This window comes from Cynoglossus semilaevis, chromosome 6 (assembly GCF_000523025.1).
Source record: "Cynoglossus semilaevis isolate Cse_v1.0 chromosome 6, Cse_v1.0, whole genome shotgun sequence".
NCBI classification, from domain to species: Eukaryota; Metazoa; Chordata; class Actinopteri; order Pleuronectiformes; family Cynoglossidae; genus Cynoglossus; species Cynoglossus semilaevis.
This window is the reverse complement of record NC_024312.1, coordinates 16,600,420-16,623,888: the sequence shown is the minus strand read 5'-3', so window position 1 is coordinate 16,623,888 and position 23,469 is coordinate 16,600,420. Positions and strand designations below refer to the sequence as shown.

Below are 23,469 nucleotides of genomic sequence, written 5' to 3'. Positions count from 1 at the left end.
ACTGTTTATTCTTAAGCAGAACTCTGGTGTCTGTCTTTTTTACACCTCAGTTCCAGCAGTCATACGAAGCTCTGCAGACACGTCTCCGACTCTGTATGGACTACAGAAAGAAAAAAAAATGATACTGTGGAATCTATGTTTTGGACTTCACTCTAGTCAGTTTATTTTTGTACTGTTAAGACATATAACATATAATAAAACTATAAAACTATATTAAAAAAAATGTGTGTAAAGTTATTTTATATTTGCTGATCGACAGCTCAACCACTAAGCTTCTCTGGCCATAAACTGCATGTTTTGTTCTCTGTTCTGTGTGTTTGGGTTTTCTCCACGTAATCCTAATTTCCTCCTGTAGTCAAAAACATCCAGCATTAGTTTATATTTTATTAACAGTTTAATCAACGTTAAGCACAGGTGTGAATGTGAGTCTGAATGTGCGGGGCTTGTCTCCCCCTCTCCGCCCTTGACCTGTGACCCTGCAAAAGATTTGGCTGAAGACAATGGAAAGAAGAAAGAAAATAAAACAGAAGTCCACACCCATTTTTAAGACCTTTATTTTTAAAAATGACTCTGTATTTTGGAATTGCTCCACATGTGTCAGTCCTGACGTGGGCCTTCTTCTCAGCGGTGGAGAATTCATGCAGCTGTGTAATATACCATCAACGCTCTACAGTGATCCTACGGGTTTAAAGCTTCATCACAGAGAAATCAAAAGCTGCAGTGACTTTCAATATATTGATATGGGTAATAATTGCATAGGATAATAGCCATGCTGTACAATACACATGAATATAAAACAATGTCAGAATGATGGTTACAGCTTCTCTAAAGTCGTTTTATACAAGTATCCATTATTCTTAACATTTAAGTGCATCATACCTTAGGAGTAATCTTTATATCAATGCTGATCTGATACACATGATAGGTATTTAGACGATACAGTACATACATACAGCAAAGTAATCCTTAAAGTTAGAGGGACATTGCAAAGCCCTTAAATGTAATACATATTAACGGTCCAAATCTTTTAAAATGGTACGCAGTGGAATGAGAAAACTGTACACAACTGTCATACCAGGTTACGTTGGTATTCTTCTTATACATTAGCCGGTTTGTTTTTCCTCTAAAACACAATACATAATTATTATCTACACGAAGCCACTCTCAGAGAAACAAAGAAAATAAAAAGCCATTTCTGTTTCAAACAGAAGCTCGACATCTGGCATGCATTAGTTTAAAGGTAAAAGTGTAAAAAGTAGTGATCAGCAGGTTAAGAAAACACAAACGTCAACAACTGCATGCAGCAACAGTGGTTATATTCCATAATGCTTTGTGTAGCTCATCATCTCACATTCTCGCACAACAAAAATCATAAGGCATGCCTCACTCTACTCCTCCACGGCCAAACCGTCAATGGCAGAATGTCCTGGTAACGACTGGTACGGCTCTCCCTCATGGTTACCTTCATATGGTCGATACATGTGGAATGAAATCTGGAATGGAAACAGAGGAAACAACTCGTTCTTACACACCGTTTGTTCTTTTCACTCAGAATCTCACACACCACAGAGGACGGTGTTGAGATTTGGCCACAGGCATGTCATAAATACTTATTAGAAGAAGGCTTTCTATAAATAATTGAATACTCACTCAGCAGATGGGCTGCTCAGTTTGTGTTCCTCTGACGGAGGTTCTTGTCTTTGTGGTTGTTGGTGGAGTTTGTTTTACTTTTTGAAAAAAAAAAAAAAAAACGAACAAATGACACAATCAGTTCCCACAGTGCTGCCTGTGTTACTATGTTTTTCAAATGAAAAACATAGTAACATTTGAATTTTAATAACTACTGTGAATACACAGTAGTATTAACACATGAACACCAAATGTGTATTAAGTACATACTTTTTCAGGAATTATACTCTTTACTAATTATACACTATGTATGTATGAGCATAAAATATAAGAAATATGACATAAAACACTGTTGATCCTAAGGTTAGAAGTAGAAAGCCATGAGATCAACATTAAGGTCCGACTCTTACATATAGTAAACTCTCCACAACAATGAACATCAAATATTATGCAGAGGTTTTGGCTCGTGATTTAATAATCCCTTACATTATATACAAACTTTTAAGAGCAGAATTTTCTTTTATTTTAATAAGAGTTTTGTGTGAAGCTTTGTAATTGAAACATTTTTTTTTTTTACACAGTTAATCATACAATGTTAATATTATGATGGCCTGGCCTGGGACCAAATGTCCTATGACCCAGAACCCTGGTTTGCAGCCCAGTGATTGGGGACCTTAGTGCTGCACTGAGAAAGAAATATATAATTATTTTTAATTTATTTTTTTTCCTAATGTCACTTTGATTGTACAGACAGGTTAAAGAGATGAAGTCAGTGAAAGTCGTACTTACACTGGTCCGGCTGGGTCATCATCTGAGAAAGAAAGGGGGACATACGGAGAAATGAAGACCAGACAATGAAATAATCACTCTGAGAGGCCAATGTTGAAAGGACTAAGACTTTCTCTAACAAAAGAACCCTGTGTGTTCCAGGACGTTTATGTTTCTGCCTTACTGTATGTTTTGACTGTTATGGAATGACCATGGAGCAGAAAATGGTGTAACACAACCATTAAGGAGAATGCATTGTCATGCCGCCGCAAAAACGACTAAGTGGTGTCATTCACAAACACACAAAATGCACTTAAAAGTGCAGCACGGCAATGCAACAAAAACGCATGTGCAAGTGCGAACAATAACTGACAAAATACTGTGGTCATGCAGAAACAGGAAGCACTGACTAAGAACATCTGTTCACTCTGATAAGAGGGAAGTTCTGCAGCTCATAATTCACTGCTGTGTGAAAGTGAAGATAGAAATGAATGACAAACATGAAAATAAACAATGTTGGTTCTTTATAAAGACTTTTACTGCTGCAGTTGTTTAAAGAATCCCCCCACTGTGTTTTTAGATGAAATGTTGGAATAGGAATAATACTGTATTGAATACTGTCAATATGAAGAAAGGAAGTGCACTTCGTTCAACCAATGAGAATGGAGAAAGCTAAAAAGTCTGTCCTGAAGAGAAGGAATATGAGGCCGAATGCTTATTGAAATTCATGAGGCATGCAAAGTCTCACACTTACCACAAGGTGATTAGGTTATGCAATTTGGGAAAAGGGGAGGACGGATACAAGTTACAACAGTCTGTCCATAGATTCAGTATTTAAAGCTCATCTGACAGAGAGAAAGAACCACACAGTGTACAAACGCCCCAAACAAGAATCGAATGAACCACATTTAGTTTACACCGTCTAGAATGATTATAAATGGGGTTTTAGACTCCAGTGTTATACTACGAATATAAGTTGGATTATTAAAGTCCAGAGTCCACAGTCTGTGTGCACTACAGGAGCAGAGTTGAACATATGTGACACAGGCTATAAAAAAAAAAAAGATTTTAGAAGAGCATGAAATGCCCCCATTTATTGACCTAAAAAGAAATTCACCGCTGTGATGTTCTTGGGTTATTTTTTTTTACCCAAATTAAAAGTTTTCTCTTAGGAAGCTGATTTTGTCTTGACAGTTAACACTATATGCTTTAAATCACGATCAAACTACAACAGCAACACTTTATAAAATGGTATTTTTTTGTATTTCTATTTCAGATGCTAAATATGCATTATAATCTGAATGGATCATTCATTTCCAACCACGTAATGAGTCACAATATGAATATATTCAGAGTCATGAATCATTAGTCAGCCACTGTGTGATATCTCTAATCAGCGAGTGGCAACATCAAAATTCTGTTTGAGAGAAAAAGGTCGTCCAAATACCATTAATACATAATTTACGATAAAGCAAATGGCCGGGTCTTATTAAAAGAATGCCAGGATGACAAACACAGGCTGTGGAGCTGAATGAGGTCTCCTGGGTAAAGTGGCAGCAGCTTGGGTACGGCACAAGGTCCTTGGAAAGATGTAAATAATTAAGAGCGCCCACACTGCAACACTGCAGTATCATATTCCTCATGAATATTAAATGGATGAAATTGTCCTGACAAGGTGCGACCTCCTGCAACAGTTTCTGCCTGTTGGGTCAACCTTGCCAGGCTGAATTATTGAGTTAAGGCCCAGCACAGGGTCAGGTGACTCTGGTGGTGACATCTTTGGCAAAACTAAAGACGCAAAGACGTCAACACCTTTACGGTAAAACCAATTACTGCTTGGATCAAGTGGGACGCCATTAAAACAAAAACAAACGAAGTTGTTTTGTTTTATAAGTGGTGACTCACCGTCCTGTAAGTCTTCTGGCTTCTTACGCTTCTCGTAAACAACAATGATGATGACCAGGATGATGATCTCAAACAAAACCCCCAGCAGTGGCCACAGGGGGGCCAACAGGCTGCGAACTCTCAGGATAGACTTTTCGTCACGGCTGCCAATGATGTTAGTGGCGTTACAGTGGTATTCTCCAGGGTCTGCAATAATATCCAGAGTGGTGATCTGGAGCTCGGTGTAGTTGTCTTTGCTGCTGATAGAGTGACGTTCAGTGTTGTTGTCAATTTCCTGCCCAGGAAGATGAATGAAGGCATTCAAGTCAGTGACTCTTGGGCATGTAAGGAAACATAAAGATAGTTCTTTAAGATATATTCTAATAACTAACTCGGTGTGAAACCTGGCCCTGTGAAGTTGAACACAACCACGAATAATCAGATGTATTTATTTTATTTAGATTTCTGAGATACAACTGATGACCTCTCACTACACACTAATGTGCCACGGCACAGTAATTGGGAATCACTGGTAAAGAAAAGAAAAATACTATGTGACATACCCGAAAAACACCATTCTCAAACTTCCTCCAGGTCCACACAGGGAGAGGATAGCCCAGAGACTTACAGTACAGCACGGCTGTTTCCCCCTCATTCTTGTTCTCACTACGCTTGTGGCCAACAATCTCAGGAGAAGCTGTTAGAAAAGAAAAAGAGTTGGTTTGAAAAACAAGCCTGTTTAGTTAAAAACACAATACTGGTGTACCCCAGGAATTAAAGAAAGAAACACATCATTTAGTTTTAATAGCCATCTGTGTTTACCTAGTAGAAGAGTTGTTAATTATTTTGCCCGTCACTGTCACATTGACAAACACAAACGCACATTTTTCATGGTACACTACTGCTTTGGGGCGTAGTGGTTGTGAATCACTGAAGTCAGTGAAATGTTCTTAAAACATCATGTCCTTCTTGTTTGTGACATTTTCCATTTTATGATTACCAGAAAAACCGGTGTAATGGACTTCTCTTATTCACTATTTCAAATCAACCTTTGTGATAATTGTTTTGTGTGAAAATATACTATTTTTTTTATAAATACATTTTATCTGCCCCCAAAATCCAAATTTCCTGCACACAGATTAATTTGCAAGAGCTGAAAAGGCTCAGCAGATTTTTCTGTGGAAACATAATCCTCTGCCATTAGACAAACAAGACGCCATCTGCTGCCACTGAGCCCACCATTGGTTGGATGGTGGTGTCAAGGGCGCTGGCTGGCCCAAAGAAGCACAAAGAGCTGTTTGAAATCACAAGTCCCCATCACAGGGCTGTACGCTCCAGGCCACTCGGGCCGTTTTTATTGGTGACTTCTGTAATGCGGCCTTGAAGCCGTCAAACATGCCTGTGGTTCACAAACGGCACCTACATTTCACTTCAATGGTGGCGTTGCCTGGAGGAGCCATCTCAAAGCTGTAGACACACATGTAAACTCCAGCGTCATCTGCCCTTGGTCTGTGCAGCCTGTAAAACATAAAGCCAGCTGGTATGAAGCCACGTCACACTGTTGATCATCACTCGCGCCCACACTGTCGCATTAGACTTTGCTGGGGGTCTGACCTGTACTCAGTGTTTTTGTTTGGACTGCGAGTGTCAGGGATCTCCTCTCCGTTCTTCATCCAGAAACTCTCCTGGTGGACATCGTTGGCGGAGGTCAGGTTGCATTGCAACGTGAGAGCGTCACCTTCCACAGGAAGCGTGACGCTCTCAGAAACAGCAATGGACGGCTCTGAGGAAGAGACACGGATCAGCCACAGGAGGAACGATGCTTTTTTAGGATTTGTGAGTGAGAAAGTGTTAAGAGAGGGAACGACACACGACGGCTTCAGACAGACACCACAGTCAAAGGCACTAATAAAAACCAGAGGGAAGGAACTGGAGAAGAAGGAAAGAAGGGATTCATTTGTAGTGTTTGGTTTATTACAAAAACTGTATTGTGAATATTTAAGTAGTCCAGCGGCATTTGAGATGTCCCCGAGCCAGACATTTAACACCATGCTGCCCACAAAATGTTTATAAATCACTGTCCTAGTGAAAATAAGCAAGATACAAATGTCTTCTTGTTGTTTAACTGATAATTCAAACATTTATCTTTGACGCACAATACAAGCTCAGTTTTAAATTGTCACCAGCCAAACTTAAGAATTCTGACATCAGTTTAAATTATTCAAATTAAGCGTCAATATATAGCCTTGCATTTTTTAGCACATCCAGTCATCCAGGTTTTCATAATCCTTTTTGAGTGGCTAAATCCCCCCAAGCTTTTCACCACAGGCTGAGCATTAAATGACTCTGGGCCAAAACAATGACCCAGGAATGTTAAGTTCTGTTCTGTTTTTGGAATGGAGTCTTTGAGAGTAAAACAGTCGTGAAGAACCAGCCATCCATTCATTTTCTTAGGTACACCATGAAAGTTACACAGTATAACAGTATCCAGTACAGTTATACTGTGCTCACATTTTTTCAGACTATTGTAGATTCTTTAGACTCTCCAACCCGTACACTGAAACTAAATTATTCAAAAAAAAACCCTTGTATGGGTGTGTTGACATTTTATAATCCGTTTAGTCCCGATGAACATTTTAATATTTCGGTCAAATGACATGGAAAGAAAACAAAGGATGACTGGACACAATGGGTCGGAGAAGAATCTGATGGGATACTGAAGAATGTGCTGGAGTTAAAACACAAGATGGATTGGTTTTCTTCATCTTTTCACAAGGTTGTAGGAGAAGCTGGTTTCCATCCAAAAAGCTAGCGGTACTGTGAAGGGGCCTGGGGGAGGCTACGCCACACAGGAACAACTAAACATGGCTTCTGGAGAGAGGAGGAACTCTCCACCGACAACTCACTCTGCAGGACCGCTACAGTGGCCTGGGCACGGATCCAGGTAGAGGCTGGATTCTGGTGCAGGTCATTACGTCGTGGGTCATTGCTGGCTCTACATTCATAGGTCCCAGCGTCTTCCAGACTGAGAAGGGAGACGCCCAGCACGCTCGCTGCATTGGCACCGTAGGCTGTGTTGATGGACACTCGTAGCTTACGAGCACCATCCCACAACTGCTGGAAGGCATCGGCCTGGTTGATCTCCGCATACCACCACTGGATCTCGGGGATCGGGCTTCCCACCACGTCACAATAAAGCTCAAAAACATCGCCTGTCAGTTTGGTCTCAGACAGAGGAGACTTCACAAAGCCCGCGGGTGCTGGTTGAGGAGGAAGAGGTGCAGAGATACAACCCAACCAAAAACAGAGTAGGTACAGGACGGAGAGGCAAGAAAAGAAAAAAAAAACAGGGCAAATTATAAGTGAGTGAGAAAGAAAAGAAGGTGAGACAGATCATGTGAAATGATAAGAGACACATCATCTTAATCAGAAATTGGAAGATTAAAAGAATGCTGACAGAAAAAAACAACAAAATAAAAAACAAAATTCAGGCTACAGGAAGAACAGGGCACACCGCACAGTGGATGGGAGTCACTGCTCTAGACATAACAATGAAATGTAATCCAAAACAAGGGGAAATGATTCATCTGACCACACAACACATTCCCATTGCCTTGTGGTCTAACTGCAGTTAGGCAGAGAACCTGAAGGTAGTTCTGCACAAAACGATGTACGGCCTTTATGAGTCCTCTTAATATTTTGAAATGACGACTACAACAGGCCCAAATATTCTGTTTTTGTATGCTGAAAAGCATTGGTTTTAAAATGACAGGCGATCTAACGTTCCACCCTAACAATTTTCCTGAAATTTTAACTCTTTCTGGAAATGCAGTCAACATTTTATTTTATTTTTTAACTAACCAAGTGAATCAAACAACAACCTTGACTTGTGTACGGAGTAACAGCGTTTGGGCAGCACAGAGGAGAAGGTCTTAGTTCTGCCAAAGCCTTCATTATAACTGTTCTTCAGAAGCTCTTCACAGATATTCCACAGAGACATCCCTCCACGCCTGCCCTCAATTGGTTTTTGTACAATAATTAATAACATCCCATAAATGTATGCATGAGTCACACAACGCTCTTATTCAACAGTTCTCCTGGTGACCTTGTCGGTACATTCAGCAGGTCTCGTCTCCATTATGTTTAGAAATGTTGAGAAAAGCTGGTTTAATACATTATGTAAGGACAGTCCTCAAGCGTTTGGGTTTAGAGATAAAGATTAAAATAAGGCAAAGAACTCACTGCAAAAACATGCAAACCGCACACAGTACTCAACCAGGAATTGAACCACTGACCTCTTCGAGATACAACAGTTGTTAAAGTATCTATTTAAAAAGGAATGAAAAAAAAATCTGAGTGAGATTCTTGTCATTGTTTACATATCCACCACAGTTGTAAACAAAATGGAGTTTATAGTTCACTGCACACCAAGAATGACAGGAAATGTTTAATAGAATTTTAATTCTATAAAATTAAATAGAAATACTGTATAATAACAATTGTTGGTCACAACTTACAAAGTACTCATAAAACCTGGACACACTTAGTCTCCACCAGAAATCCCCAAAGAACGATCATTAACTAGCCTGGGTTTTTGATTATCAGGTCACAGAGGAAAAAAATAAAATAGGAAACAAATGTATTTACATTGGTGTTTGCACTAACTGTATGTTATTTACAATTTAATATTCATGGTAAAATTTTATTTATAGTCTGTTTTTAGCCCCATGTTGACCTGCTTATACTTGCCAATATGAAATCAATCCATACCAAAAAAAAAAATTGGAGAACTCTGGGATTAAATAACCTGAAGATGCATATCTTACATCGTCTATCACCCTGATAGAACCAACACACAGGAGAAACACAGCTGCACACAGGATGGTTCTCACTGAAAACCACTGACCTTCCTGCTGTGGTGTGGCAGTTGTCAAAGTTTCTATGAACACAAATACAAGAAAATTGCTGACTTTAGTCTGTTTACAACATCATACACACTCATACACACAGTGCTATCGTCCAAAAGATGTCAATTGTAATTCATCAATCATTTTAGTAATAATGTATTAATGAAAAAGGCACTTTAAAATCATCATTGTCTGACGTAACCAGCCACATTAGAGTAAAGCAAAAAGTTAGCATCAGATTAACATTCAGTGTTACTTATTTTTTACAAATTCCACTCGAAATATTTCAAGTACATACATTATATGTACATACATACATGACACAGCACACCACCGCACACACAACCAAATTTTCACCTATCACCCAAGCTGAGCTGGGGGGGGGCAGTTTAATCTGCCCGGGAAGCAGTGTGTAACTCGTGGTAACTTGGCAGCTGGTGGAGTCGAACACGAAAACCTCCCGGACCCAAGTCCACTTGGTTTAACCACCAAGCCACCACTGCCCTTAAACCTGAATTCCCATGTTTAACAACTTTCATAGAGCTGTCACTTTAACAGTTTGAATTTTGTTTTGGTTAAGATTTGAGTTTAACTAAATTTATCAGCATCACTTCCTGTCTGTTTATTAATCTTGTAGTCACACTGTGCTCACATTGATTGATAAATTAGATAACAATGATAAAACAAATACATTGAAACTCACTGCGGTTCTATTTAATATTAGTAATATTTTTCCATGTTCCATGATGATTTCTGCCACAAAATTAATTTCTAAAAAAATGCTTTAGTGATCAATTCTCTAGCAGACACCCAACATGAATCACAAAGTGAAGTAAATTTAGCAGCTAGGAAGATCTTACGTGTGTCTTTCCGTAGGAAACGTGACAGGCTAGATCTCAAAATATCTTCAAAGGTTTTGTATGCTGGGTAATAACTGTTCAGTTTTGATTTTAGGTGAAAGTGACAGCCCTAAGTTACACTCCCGCCCCCTTCAAACACACACAGCTGGAAACACGTAAGAGTCTCGATCATATCAGACAAACCACTGACCTTCTGGGAGCGCTGTTACAGTTGTGATGGTTTCTATTGAAAGAAATGGACAAAACTCACTCACACCGTTGTTGCTGTTCTCGAACAACACTCCTTCACGTGACCTTAGTTCTTAGTCTCAACTCATTTGCTCAGAGAAGAGAAGTGTTCACACAATATTCATTAGCGCACTTCAGAAAGACAGTGCAGTCAATTTAGCTGGACTGAAGCGTCCTTGTCTGAGGTAAAAACAATCTAAAGCGATTGATCACGGCTCCGAGAGGTGGGTGAGAAGAATGTGATGGAGGGAGGAATACATGCAGTCATAAGCATATGGGCGCTGTCGAGAGAAAATGAGATTGAGAGATTTATAGAAGCTGTTGCTTTGGGTCTCTAGAGAGTATGTGGGCACAGTAGTAATAGACCCCCCCTGTTTCCATAGAAGCACTCTGAAGCAATGAAGTAGAAAAAGACAGACAGCCAGACCAGTCGGATCATCAGGACGGACAAACAGAGCTCTTTACACTACAGTACATCCCTGCTCCTCAACCCACGACTGATTCATCAGGTCCTGTACAGGGCATATATGTACTATAAATACTGTCTCACCCACACCTCAGCGCATAATCACACACAGATGAATCGTTCTACCTTGGACAGTCGGTGTTTTGTGGTGACTCAGTGACATTGTCTCTACGGCCCACTCTACCGTCCCTGCATGAATAATTCCACTCATGTCTCAGGTCTTTGACTATAGCTTACAGATTATAATGATAGATTACTGTTCAAAAGATACTGCACTCCTGTTGTGGAAAAGAAAAAGAAATACATCTTATAACAAGCTATGTCAGCTGAAAATCATAATGACTGTTTAGTAATAAAGTTACAAAGATCACTTACAATGGGTCTTGTTTTCAGACCACCAACTTGTCAATCACTACATGGCATCATGTACTATGGTGGAGACAATAAAAGACCTTGAGCTTTTAAGGTCTTTAAAACCAACAAAAAGCTCAGAACATCATTCCTAGTATAATGCAACATAAATCTAATCATAAATAAAATAAATCTTAGAATTTATAATTCTATTAACTATAAACTGTAAGGTAAGCGAGATTGCCTCAGACATGCACCACCATAGTACACTGGTCCGTTCTTGTGTTTGGCAGCGATGTGCACTAGTATCTTACATTAGGTTTCATAGTGAAAATGTATTATAAACTGAAGACTGGGAGGCTACAGTTACAATGACATAACTCTGCGCGTGTGTGTGTGACATAAACAGACATTGTAACCTGCATATTTCTGAACATCTTTAACTGTGTTGCTTTTTGATGAAGTCCTGTAAAGAGTAGGAGTGCAGTATAGGAGGAAAGGTGTAATGAAATCCTACACATGGTCAACCTGAGGCAAGAGGCAGAGCTGGAAAAAACATCTCATTTATTTTAACACAGTGCCTGCAGACAGACACAAGCTACACTTCTAGTGTATACAGAGCCAGGCAGGCAGCTCCACTGCCCTGCCGTGTTTGGTGTGGATGAGATTTATGAGCGGGGAGTCATTTGGCCAAGATGAAGCACACTGACAAAAATCAATGCCATTCTGCAGCGCAGTACATCTCAGCAAAGAGTTAACAGATCCAATGCTGCAGGAGGACATTAAAGCCATAGTTCCCAGTGCAGCATTACTGCTCTAAAAATAGAAGCATGCTGCAAAATGGACTGATGCTATTTAGAGAGCTTCACTTGCAAGGTCCTACATCTAATTGCATACACTCAGTGATCCTCCTTCCCAAAGAGCCAGAGTGATGCAGAGAATCATCCCAGCCTGCAGCAGGAGAGAGCAGTACACTGCTGGTGAATAATCACTAAATTACAGGTTCTGCACACCAACAAGTGACAGTGTGTTGAATATCTGTGTGTATGTGTGTAAATATGTCTCTGTTAGGATGAGCGGCTGGGAGGGAAATTTAAAACCTGGAGGAGCCATACATTGGGTTAACATAAAGATTGTTAAGATATTTGATGATTTCCCTCATCTCTCAGGAAAGCCATCCATCTGTTTTCCCATACTCTGCAATACCAAATCGACCAATAAGGATGCAGGTCTCAGTTTCTGTTGGTCTTCAGAACTGGTTCAGGTTCCCAGTTAGGAAATGAGATGGGTTTACAATAGACAAGAGTTTGTATTTTGCATGATGTTCTGGTTGTGCGTAGTTCCCAGGGCAGATTTAGAGTTTTAAGAATCAACATTGGGTTTTAATGATCATGTTTAAGGCCATATGATTCCGTTTAGTTGATAAAGGTTCACAGTTTTGGCAGTGTTTTAGCATCCAGTGACATGGTTAAGATAAGACGAGAGTGTTCACTAAGTGAGAGATAAATCAAGTGGGCACATGAGGTTCCTAATATAGTATAGATACTCCTACAGACCTCATTTTGTCCCAGGCCCAGTTATTCTTATTTAGTCCTGTTACAACTGGCCTGGTTCTTGTTTCTTATACAATTTGAAGTCAGCCAGTTTAGACTAAAAATGTAACTGTTTAAGAAAACAATCAGTGAATTTTAATAACCACCAAAGAACATGATCATAAATACTTGTTCTGTCAAGCTAAACACAGTTATGAATGTAGGTAAGAGGACGAAATATGTTCTTTTTTTTTCTTTCTTGAAGAACATAGCCGGTGTCCCACCGAGTGACGTCTGCCACTAAACATGTTGGGCTTCACTGCAGTGAACACATGCCACCTGTATCGGAGATCAACCAGGAGCCACAGATTTCATCCACTTCAGCAAAACATAAAGGTAACATTTACCTAATCATTTATTATATAACATGATGTGGTGATAATTTCCAAAACAGACATCATTATCTCTGCAATGACCTGACATTGGGTATTGAGACCAAAACCAGAGGAGTACTGGCATATGGTCTTGCCCCTGGAATTCACTAAGGGCAACAGATGGCTGGAGTCAGTGTAGTGCAACGCTGTTCCAAAGAGGAGCCCAAAAAGGATCAGTGGCCAGAATTGCCAGTTAAAAAATACATCTTGGTGCATCAGTAATCCAATCCTAATAGTATTTCAAAATAAAGATTTGAACTGTCCTGTGGTTTGGTTCAGCCATTCAATGGTTGTGGTTTCAACGGAAGATTTGATTGGGTGTTAAATTAATAAGAGGCAATGCAGTGTCTGTGTGTATATGTGTGTGTGTGTGTGTGGAAGACTATATGACAGCTTTAACTTCAGCATGGTGCCTGCAGCCCACTGAACCAAACTTGTCCTTGCTCCCGTCTCTCCTCAGTATTCAGCTCACATACTTTAAAGGACGTTTTAGGGACGTCGCACAGGCCTTTGCTCCGTGTGTGGCCCACTTCAACCTAACTAATGCGGATTGCAGCCCATTAATGATTTATCGACCGTGCATTTCAAATGCAATGAGAGCAAAGATAAGAAAAGATGACGGTAAATAAGTGCGCTCGGTTACTGCTGTAGTGCAGTGATGTGGATTATGTGATGACACTCGGCTGCTGCAGAGATATTCCTGCCGGGCAGACTCCTTAATGACTACAGACATCTTGGAAGAATTTCGCTTTAAATGAAAGAAACGCAGTCAAAGACTCGTTTTCGCAAAGACGACGAGACAGCCATCCTACAATAACGGTGAGCACAGCTGCTTTCCTACCGTTCTGAGAGGAGACGGTCTGCAGCATCACAGCTCCGAGGATCGCCAGAGAGAAGGACATGACTGCTCCCCGTTTCCCTGCGGTCATCTTCGGAGGAGGAAAATGGAAAAATGCCGGTGTGATCGAGCTGTGAGGTAACCCTGGTGCTGCTGCGGCGGGGGTTGGTCCGGCACTGCCACACACTCCGGTGGTGTCAGGCAGCAGAGGAAATGTCGCTGGGCAGACTAGCGGGAGTGAGGAGAAGTGCTGCAGCCCCTACCTGTGACAGGCCGGTACACAAGCGACGAGGAGGAAACCTCCTATTTAACCCCCGCTTTAATCCCAAATCCCGCGAGATCTTGGATCTTGGCTCCTGACAAGTCAATTCGAGTCTTTTAAATTCCTTTAAATTAAAGAAATAACGACAAAGATTATTGAATATTTTGTTATACCTATGGGATGCAATAAAATTACATTAATTTAGAATTATTAAATCATTGATACATTTCCTGAAAAAATATTATAAAATCATCCATCCATTTTCATCCGCTTATCAGTTACCGGGTCGCGGGGGCAGCAGTTGCCACCCAAATCACATTGCCCCGTACCAACCCCCCCCCCTCCAGGTGGGGAGTCCCCTGGGGGGGCAATTAAAATCAATCCCCCTTTAATTTTGCTGGTGTGTTTATGGTGCGCACACACACACACGCTGCATACACATTTACACACAAGTACACCTGCATTACCACAAAATTATAACATATTATAATTTCAGTTTCAAGTTGCAAAATTGATCATATAAAATTCATGACAGGACACATGGCCATGAGCACTTTTAACAATCATACATGCCTTCTCGTGTTAGTGAGCTAGTTTAGATGTTGTCCAACACTGCCTTTCTTCTTCATCCCATTACACCTCCTCTGATGTGTGGTCAGCCCCCACAGGTTTGTATTAGCAGGATAGCATTTAACATTTAGAGCAGTGATTCTCAACCACTGTGTCGTGGCCCACTAGTGTGTCGTGAGATGTCATTCGATGTGCCGCAGAAAATTATCTAATTTCACTTAATTGGTCTAAAAAAAAAAGTATACCTTGCGAATAATGGTTCTTCGTTTGTCAATGCGTGACATGCAGAACAATTAAATGCCATTCCACTAGGTGGCAGCAAATGGCCATAAAAATAAAAAAGACAATCAGAACTGTTATAGATCTTTGTGAGTATCTTTCTTCAATTCCTGCGAGTATACCAGCGTTGTCTTCAACTGAGATTTTAGTGAATTGTAAGTATATTTAAAATAGAAGGTTATTATATTTCATATACCTTTTGTTATGTTTTGGTTTGGTCATGTGCCCTGGGGATTTCCTAATGGAAAAATACGTGCTGCGGCACAAAAACAGTTGGGAAACACTGATTTAGTAAAGACTTGTAAAGACACAAAAGGATCAAAGGGTAAACAAAAGGCAAGCGTTACAGCTATTGAAGTGTTTAACAGTCAGAAAAGGAAAAGACCTGACTGACAGGAATCATAATGACAACCTCAAAAGCTCGACTTAATATTGTTTGAGACGGTAAGTGCTGAATTGTACATACAAATAGGGCTGTGATGGAGTGATAGTTTTGGATAAGTTGTGTGAGCTCTGCCTCTTGAAAAACATTCCTGTTTACACTCTACACATTCTATTCTACTATTCTACATGGTACTAATAAATGAAGTACTAATATCAATATGATACTGTATATAATAATATGGTATATACTGTATATATATATAAATATTATTCATCCAGCAATCACTGGACCCAATCCCAGCTGCCAATGGGCTAGGGCAGGGTAGACCCTGGACAATTCAGCACTCCAACTCAGGGCCATATATAAAGCAAAATGCCATTTATGCTCACTATGCTTCAATATTGGTCAGTATTGATATGAAAATGGGGCCTGAGAAAAATAATTTGAAGAAACAAATAAGGAAGTATTGTATGAGTTGTAACCAATGTGTGCTGATATTTTTGATTCAAGGTTTCATTTGATCCATATTTCATCAGAAATAACTGATAAAGAAGATATAAATTAAATCATGACCCATCCCAACAATTCAGCAGTTTTTTCCATATTGAATTCACAGCCAACAGAACTCTTCACTAACTTCACTAACATACACCAGGCCTTAAATAGCATCTTGGCACCAGCAGTCTCTCAGGCTGACTAAGCCCTGACCTCTTCAGCTTTAGGCAGTGCTGTAATCCTATTTTCTGCAAAGTAACATAGTAGGCAATTGGCCTCCTCACACCTACTGTCAAACACACTAACCCAGTTCATATGCTTTACTGTTGTAGACACTTCAGACTTTATTTCACACAACTATGTTGGCAGCATGAAGTAATGAGGTGAGGTAAATCAACACACCATGTTGTTTCACTTTATTAGATTATACAAAAGCCAATGTCAAACAATGACCACAGTAACAGTCACAGGGACTATGTAATAAGGCACCAACTCTGAAATTAAAATAAGTCATTCTTACAGTAAAAATGGTAACAAGAAAGCAAAATACCTTTGATAACTCAGGCTACTTTGATGAGCGAAGTCGATTATTGTACAGACACACCTAACTTTTCAATTGGCTTTTTAATTTTGTATTTCATCTTCAATTTGAACCATTGTCATTCTGATTGCACTGAAGTTTAAATAATTAAAAATTGTCTATAACATATACATATTTATACATTTCTATTTATAAAGATTATCAGTTTTTTTTCTCACTTAATGCTAAAATGCAAATTTTAATACTGGCATTGTAGTTTCAACAAACCAGCGTGTAATATAAACGTGGAATGGCTATTGACGCAACATAATGCTGCCCCCTACAGTACAAACCCTGGGGTTTCCAAAATCAAACATTTGAACGAGCTGTCATTTTTGACAGTTACCGTTAAGCCTTTTTTTTTTTTTGCTACTTGTCATTGTGTCACAACACATAACGAAATGTGACTTCTGCTTTTAACCCATCACCAAAGTGAACAGTGGGCAGCTTGTTGATGTGTTTGAATTGTTATAGACAAAGCCTTCATTTAGATTTCTAATTATCCACTACAATATGGACTTTACTAAATGCCACGTGTAGCTGTGTACACGTGTAAATAATCTATCTGTTCACTTATTCCCTTTTAATCCTTTTCCCCACAAATACCCGTCTCCACAAAAACCTCAAAAATAAGACACAGAGAAATGTACCAAGTAAAACAAGTGTCATCAACGTTGCAATAACGTCCACAGAGTTGTATATGAACCAGGACATGTTGTTGGACTGTGCCTGCAGATGACCAGCTCCTTTATGCCTCATTACATATTCTATCCAAAACACTGCCAGGCTCAGTGGATTCATTGGCTTATCTCTGTGCAGCCTGGACAGTCTCTGCATGTTGTTCCTGTAAGAGGGGTTGTAGAGGACTGACATCAGCGCTTCCTTAAAGACGTGCCTGTCCAGCAAGGCCAATTTCACAGTCACTGCTCCTCCTTTCGCTTTGATTTTAAGGAGGTTGTCAGGCTGATCGTAGAGCAGTGGAAGTCCAACCACCGGAACTCCGTGGTAAATTGCTTCTTGAACTCCGTTGGTGCCTCCATGGCTCACAAACGCTCTAGTTTTGGGATGTCCCAGTAGGTCATTCTGTGGTAGCCAGTCTACCAGTAATGTGTTGTTACCCACATTTACTGGCCTTTGACCTAAATATCTCCATAAGACCTTCTGAGGAAGCTGAGCAAAGGCCGCAGCTATCTCCTCTGCCACAGCCTGAGGAAGTGTTCCAATTAAGGTTCCTAAGGTCATCACAACAACACCATGGTCTCCGGAGCTCTGGACAAACTTCTCCAGGTCTTGGGACAGAGGCTTTGAGGGCTTACACTGAAAGCCCCCAATGTAGACAATATTCGGCATTGTAGGGCGTGGAAACTCGAAGACAAAATCAGTCCTCATCAGCCAGATATCAGCATCCAGGTGTAGTGAGGTGTAATCTACATCTGGGCCTAAATACTTCGTGACTATAGGCTTGTAGTAAGGGTCTGTGATAGATGAAAGAGTGTACATCCCAACTACGTAAGAAAACAAATTTAAGACTCTCTGTGAGAAGGTCATCTTGTCTGTGAGCTCTGTCGCAGTGAAGGGAACATATGACAAAGGTGAAGGAGCAAGAAGTAAATGAGCTTCTCCTTGGATGGTCCACCTGACATTGTATACCAGGGGAACTTTGAGCCATCGTGCCAGCATAGCTCCTCCACCAATCCCTGGGTCAGTCAGAACAACATCATATTTGGCATCTTGTAGGGAACGCATGAAGTTCTTGTCTTCAAACATATGAATGATCATTTCACTCATTCTCCTATGCATCTCGTTAAACTGCTTCAGCATCACCTGCCTCAGCTTAAGAGCATTAAAGCTGTGAGACCACATGGATGTTGACTTGGCCTGATACAGAATCTCTAGCTGTGTAGACATGTATGTTTTAAATGTTTCCTCAAAGCCAGTGTTGACCAGAAGTGTTAAAGAAGTGTAGAAGGGAGACTCTTCACTGATGTACCAGCTATCTGACGTCCGAACCACGGTGATCTCGTGGCCCTTCCCATGCAGTTCCTCCACTAGTATTTTCATGTTTACCCAATGACTTCCATCCAATGGGAATACTAGTATTTTCCCCATTTCCCCACATGGTATTTGCACAAAGAGGAGACTAAAGGCAAACAAATATATAGGTGAAACTTTCATGTTGATGATCCTCAGACCTTGAAAAGACAAACGTGTCAGTCAACAAGTCATATTTACAGACACTATAACACATGATCAAAAAGTTACTTTACACTTTATGACACATTTCAACTACGGTTTGACAGGTGATGAAAAATTAGACAGACGGACAGAATGAAGCAAAGTCTTTAAGCAAAGTCTTTTTTGCTTGCTCCACTTGCAGCATATGGTTATGCATCATTTTGCGGTATCATTTTATTCCCTAGGCCATTGCATCATCTCAGGCTATTCTAAATAATGTGGTTAATAAATGTGTACATTAAATGAGCAAATTAAATAAATCACAATGAGCATTTACCTTTACCAAACGTACCCTTACCAAATTAAAGTTAATATCTTGTATCCAGCTGGCAATCACTTATCGTCAGCATTCTACCGTTCTGGTATATGCAAGAACAATAACATTGGGTCAGGTCTTAGATTGTCATAGCATTACCTGACGAGGAGGAAGGACGAGCAAAATGAACTTTGCTCACCATTACTTTTTGCTACTTTACCTTTAAAACTGATTAAAAGGTTAATAATCACCTTGTTTTAAAACCATATTATGTACAGTCTTAGTTCCTTTGGGGGTTTAAATAGAATAAGGAAACGTCAGACAAATGGTCTTTAGTTCAAAGGAACTTGTTACAGAATGGAGAATGAATACATTTGCATTCTTGTAAAGTCACACCAGATCTTAAATAACATTTTCAAGCAGGTAAAATCTAAAACCATCTTGTTTCAACCACACTATCTAAACACAAAAATGAATTAAACACGCTTAGTTTTTCCTCTGTCCCTCATGACAAACAGTACTTTTATACATTACTTCCTGTTATTCTCTCTTAAGTTATGTAAAACACTCACCCAGCTCCACGTGTACAGAAGAAGGAATAGAAAAAGTATTTTCAAGTCCACCGTCGTTACGCAGGCCGTGATCTGTTTGTGCTGCAGATACGAGTCCAGTTGTAATATCTGTTTCCTGCTCCAGGCACTATAAAGGAGTTCATAGCTGGTCATGGTCCAATGAAACAGGCTTTGTGCGCCCTCTAGTGTTGAAACATTGCACGTAATTTGTGATATTCTCTACAAGTCACACATACTTAATGTCGTTAATGTCACATTAATAATGATGTCATGATATTTTTTCACAGGAACCGCCATATATTCAAATGCAAACATATTATACATAGTATTTGTGAAATGTTTAAAAAATATATTAATTCAATTTACTTGTCTTCTGGTGCTACCAAACTGTAACCAAGATACCAACATAAACAAATATATTAGTATTTTAGGTTAAGATACAGGCAGTAGATGCGTCCCTAGGTGGTGGCTATTGTTGATCATGGCCACCATTGGGAAATTGTTGGACAGCCCCACTGACCACCCCAGACCATCTATCCTGACCTTCACTGAGCTGCTGTCTGCATTGTAGGAGGCATGTTGTCTGTCGTCATCAGTTTTGAAAGATGAATTGTATGTAACCTATGTGTGCAGGTGCACATGCATGTACAATTTACACACGCCAGATTTTTGTGTTGTAAAACAATGTCCCCGAGATATTTCTGTTTTTTATGAATTAAATGGGTGTGTAACTTTTAACACCCACTGATGAGAAGCAAGGAGAACAATGAAATTGCAAGTTATGGAATGGTTCGCTTTTCTTTAATTATTTGGAGATTTTTCTTGTTCCTGAACTCTATGGGGAAATAAATGATCACTTTTTTCTTTTGAGAAATGCAGTTGAAATTATTATGTTGATATACAAAAAGAGGGAAAAGGGCCAAAGGACAAGGACAGAGAGACAATAGGTACAAGAGGGGAGATAAGATGAGCAGAAATTTGAAAAGAAGATAAAATAAGAAAGGCAAAAATAAAAAAGTACAAAAAGTAAATGTGTGTGGGGTTTTAAAAAGTAAATTATAAAAAAGTGACAAAAAGCTAGAGTTGCTAAACTGGGATTAGAACACAAATTAGAAAAGGAATTTCATTGCAGAAAATTTAGCAAAACGTTAAAAAGGACAAAGATGTGTTTTTTTTAAACAGGGCCAGTGGAAGTTGTTAAACTATACAAAAATCGTGGATAAACTTTCAGAAAGTGAAAAAAGTGATCATCACCCTTAACAAAAACAAAACATAATACCTCAGAACGTCTATGTTTTCTGTCTTGTGCAGGAAATATCCTTTAAGGATACGAAATGTAAAAAAGGAGCCATAACAGGTCAGAAAAGCACAAATCGAAAAAGAAAACATAAACAAGGCAGTGGGAAATGAAAATGGATCAAAATGTATTCCTTATGAAACTGCAACAACAAATAGGAAAATAACAGAAATTAGAAAAAGGGACATAAACGATAGAAAGGGGCAAAAGTGCAATAAAGAAAAGGGTGCAAAAAGTAAGCAAGCATTCATTTATTAAATAAAGAATAGAGATAAAGTGAAGTGCCACTCTGTCTCTGTCCCTGTCTCTGTCCCCTCTCCCTTCTCCAGAGCTCCAGCCTCTTTGTTTTCGTTCTCACGCTAACGTGCCAGATCCGCGCACCGACTCCACCGCGCGCTCGCACTCCGCCCCGACTTCCCCTCTGCGAGCAGCGGCCTGCTGGTGCTTTCTGAGATGAGCTGAAGATGTCGGTGTCGGGGCTGAAGGCCGAGCTGAAGTTTCTGGTGTCAATCTTTCACCCGAACCACGAGCGATTTAGAATCATAGAGTGGAAACCGGATGAGCTGAGCTGCCAGTTCAACGTGACGGGAGAGAAGCCGCTGATCATCCACTGCAACATCACGGTGAGTGCAGCGGCAGCAGGCCGGTAGCAAAGCCAGCAGCGGCCACTGACTATGCACTGAAAACAAATCAGTCCGCCACAGCTTCCCGGTTTACTCATCAACTCCCGTCTTCTGTCTGCGTATGACTCAGTGTGTGGTTTTACACTGATTAAATGGTCAAACAGCTCAAATGGAACACGACTGCTTCAGAGTTTGATGTAGTCTGAATAAAATATAAAATACAACGTCAAGGAGTGTAACGACGATGCGGTAGCCTTTTCTGCTAGCCGCTCCACTCAAAGTAACGTTAGCCTATTAGCTCAAATAACTGCGTTACAGTTCGCAGCGCTGCGGATTCCAACTTTTATAATCTCTGTTACACCGTGGATGTGGTTAGCTCAGGTGCAAATATGGTTTCTCTACACTGTATTTATAATTTAAATAAATTTCACAAATCATACGTACATGTGAGTGACACCGTTCGCATTTTAACAGCAAATACACGCATTTTCGTGGAATGCAAAGCGCTTCAGTTTTCTTTCTTTTCAACAAATAGACGGATCCTATAGATTCACTAAAAAGTGACTTGTGTCGCTCTTTGTGTCTCTAATGCAGTGATGGTATAAATACCTAGTCCAGTAGGACTCCAGTAAATGAACGTTCTAAAATAACGTAATTGAAAACCTTTTCAACCTACCTATTCTGGATTAAGATGTACAAATTGCAGACCTCCAGAAAAAATATGGGAGGTGAGCATGAATAAAAACAAACAAACAAAATGCTATGCAATACTGTCAGTCTCATTTAAGCGCCAATGAAAATTAATGTTTGTCAGCATAGGTGATTACGTTTTTAAGTAGACTTATTTACCAGTAGAAAATAAAACCAGTAGCTCGGTGTCAAACCAAGGATACGTGATTGCCATCCAAACTTAAAGAAGTGTTAGCATAGCCTAGCTTAAACTGGGAACTATAATTGGCTCCATTTATTTTCCCAATGGGACCTTGTTTGTCAAACAGAGTGCAGTTTTAAAATAATTTTAAAAAGAGAGAAATGGTGCAAAAGTTTTTGATACCATTTCAAATCCCATGCTCTGTCCTATTCTGTGGTCTTTTGTACCCCTGCATTTGCCAAGTGACATCATGGGCCCAACATTAGTCTGTGTTTCCATATTACCTAGTGAAAGATTATAAAGATGTAATACTTTGAGAGGGCTTGGACACAAACATGCCTTAAACCTTCTCCCTACACAGTAGGGGCAACTATAAATGTTAAATTATAAATATAAATTCATATGATAAGTGCATTGATTTGTTATATTCTTCTTACTAGAACATTTAATTCTTCACTATTTGCTTCATCTCATCTTTAGTACCTCCCTCCTTGTCATGTCCATTCTGGACAATTCCAATGAAAACGTCACTATCCTTTTTCACCTTCAGCTCACTTTCCTGTTTTTTAGATTTTCTCTGAATATATATGTTATATCAGGTCTCTTATAAATTTACCTTAATTTTGCTGCTATCCTCCTGTCACAAATGCAGAACCATGGTTGTGTGTTGGTTAGTACTACTGAGGTGTGTGTCAGCGCATTCAACTTGTCGTATCTCTGAAGTATTCCTCATGTAGAAAGAAGTTCAACACATGCTCAAGCTGTGTATTACCATTTAAAATCATTCATCACTTGCTGCATATACCGTCACAGCAAAGGCAGAAACCAAATCATTTTTGTGATTGCTAGTGGCTTTCTGTGCGGGAACCAATTCCTTTTGGGTAAAAGACAACAAAGGTAAAGGCCTACAAGTTTTACTAAAATGTAATTTCTCTTTGTTGCCACAGGAATCATATCCCTCAACACCCCCGATATGGTTTGTTGACTCTGATGATCCAAGTCTGGCAGAGGTGTTGGAGCGTTTAGAGGATGTGAGAAAAGGCAGCACATTAGTAAGTTGACAAAAATAAACACACTTCAGCTGTGGGTTCCCCTCATATACGCAGGTGTTGCTCTCACCACACAAACTAGCTGGGAGTTTCGTTCC

At 39.8% G+C, this 23,469-nt stretch overlaps 2 protein-coding genes and 1 pseudogene across 5 annotated transcripts in view; 1 reads left to right on the top strand and 2 right to left on the bottom strand.

Annotated features, from left to right (window-relative positions):
- Positions 1 to 536: 536 nt before the first annotated feature.
- LOC103380455 (neuroplastin-like) lies at positions 537 to 14,280 on the bottom strand. 3 transcript variants are annotated; one of them, XM_025055998.1, is made up of 9 exons: positions 13,901 to 14,280; positions 7,188 to 7,541; positions 5,896 to 6,064; positions 5,705 to 5,799; positions 4,845 to 4,978; positions 4,303 to 4,576; positions 2,419 to 2,440; positions 1,651 to 1,727; positions 537 to 1,493 (listed from the first exon to the last, which is right to left on the bottom strand). In XM_025055998.1, exons 1-8 carry the CDS (start codon positions 13,986 to 13,988, stop codon positions 1,667 to 1,669), a joined length of 1,197 nt encoding a protein of 398 aa, XP_024911766.1. In that variant the 5' UTR covers positions 13,989 to 14,280; the 3' UTR covers positions 537 to 1,493; positions 1,651 to 1,666. The 3 variants fall into 3 exon arrangements, with proteins under 3 accessions (XP_024911766.1, XP_016888751.1, XP_016888752.1); XM_017033262.2 differs by lacking the exon at positions 7,188 to 7,541 and having other exon boundaries at positions 13,901 to 14,251; XM_017033263.2 differs by lacking the exon at positions 7,188 to 7,541 and having other exon boundaries at positions 2,419 to 2,428; positions 13,901 to 14,245.
- Positions 14,281 to 16,207: 1,927 nt separating this feature from the next.
- Positions 16,208 to 22,144, bottom strand: LOC103380456 (UDP-glucuronosyltransferase 2C1 pseudogene; annotated as a pseudogene).
- Positions 21,151 to 23,469, top strand: part of LOC103380457 (ubiquitin-conjugating enzyme E2 Q2-like) — a 9,715-nt gene continuing 7,396 nt past the window's right edge. For both annotated transcript variants that reach the window (XM_025055997.1, XM_025055996.1), the window contains exons 1-2: positions 21,151 to 21,451; positions 23,270 to 23,374. In XM_025055997.1, the coding sequence (XP_024911765.1) occupies positions 21,293 to 21,451; positions 23,270 to 23,374 (264 nt within the window). In that variant the 5' untranslated portion in view covers positions 21,151 to 21,292. The remainder of the gene's footprint in view (positions 21,452 to 23,269; positions 23,375 to 23,469) is intronic.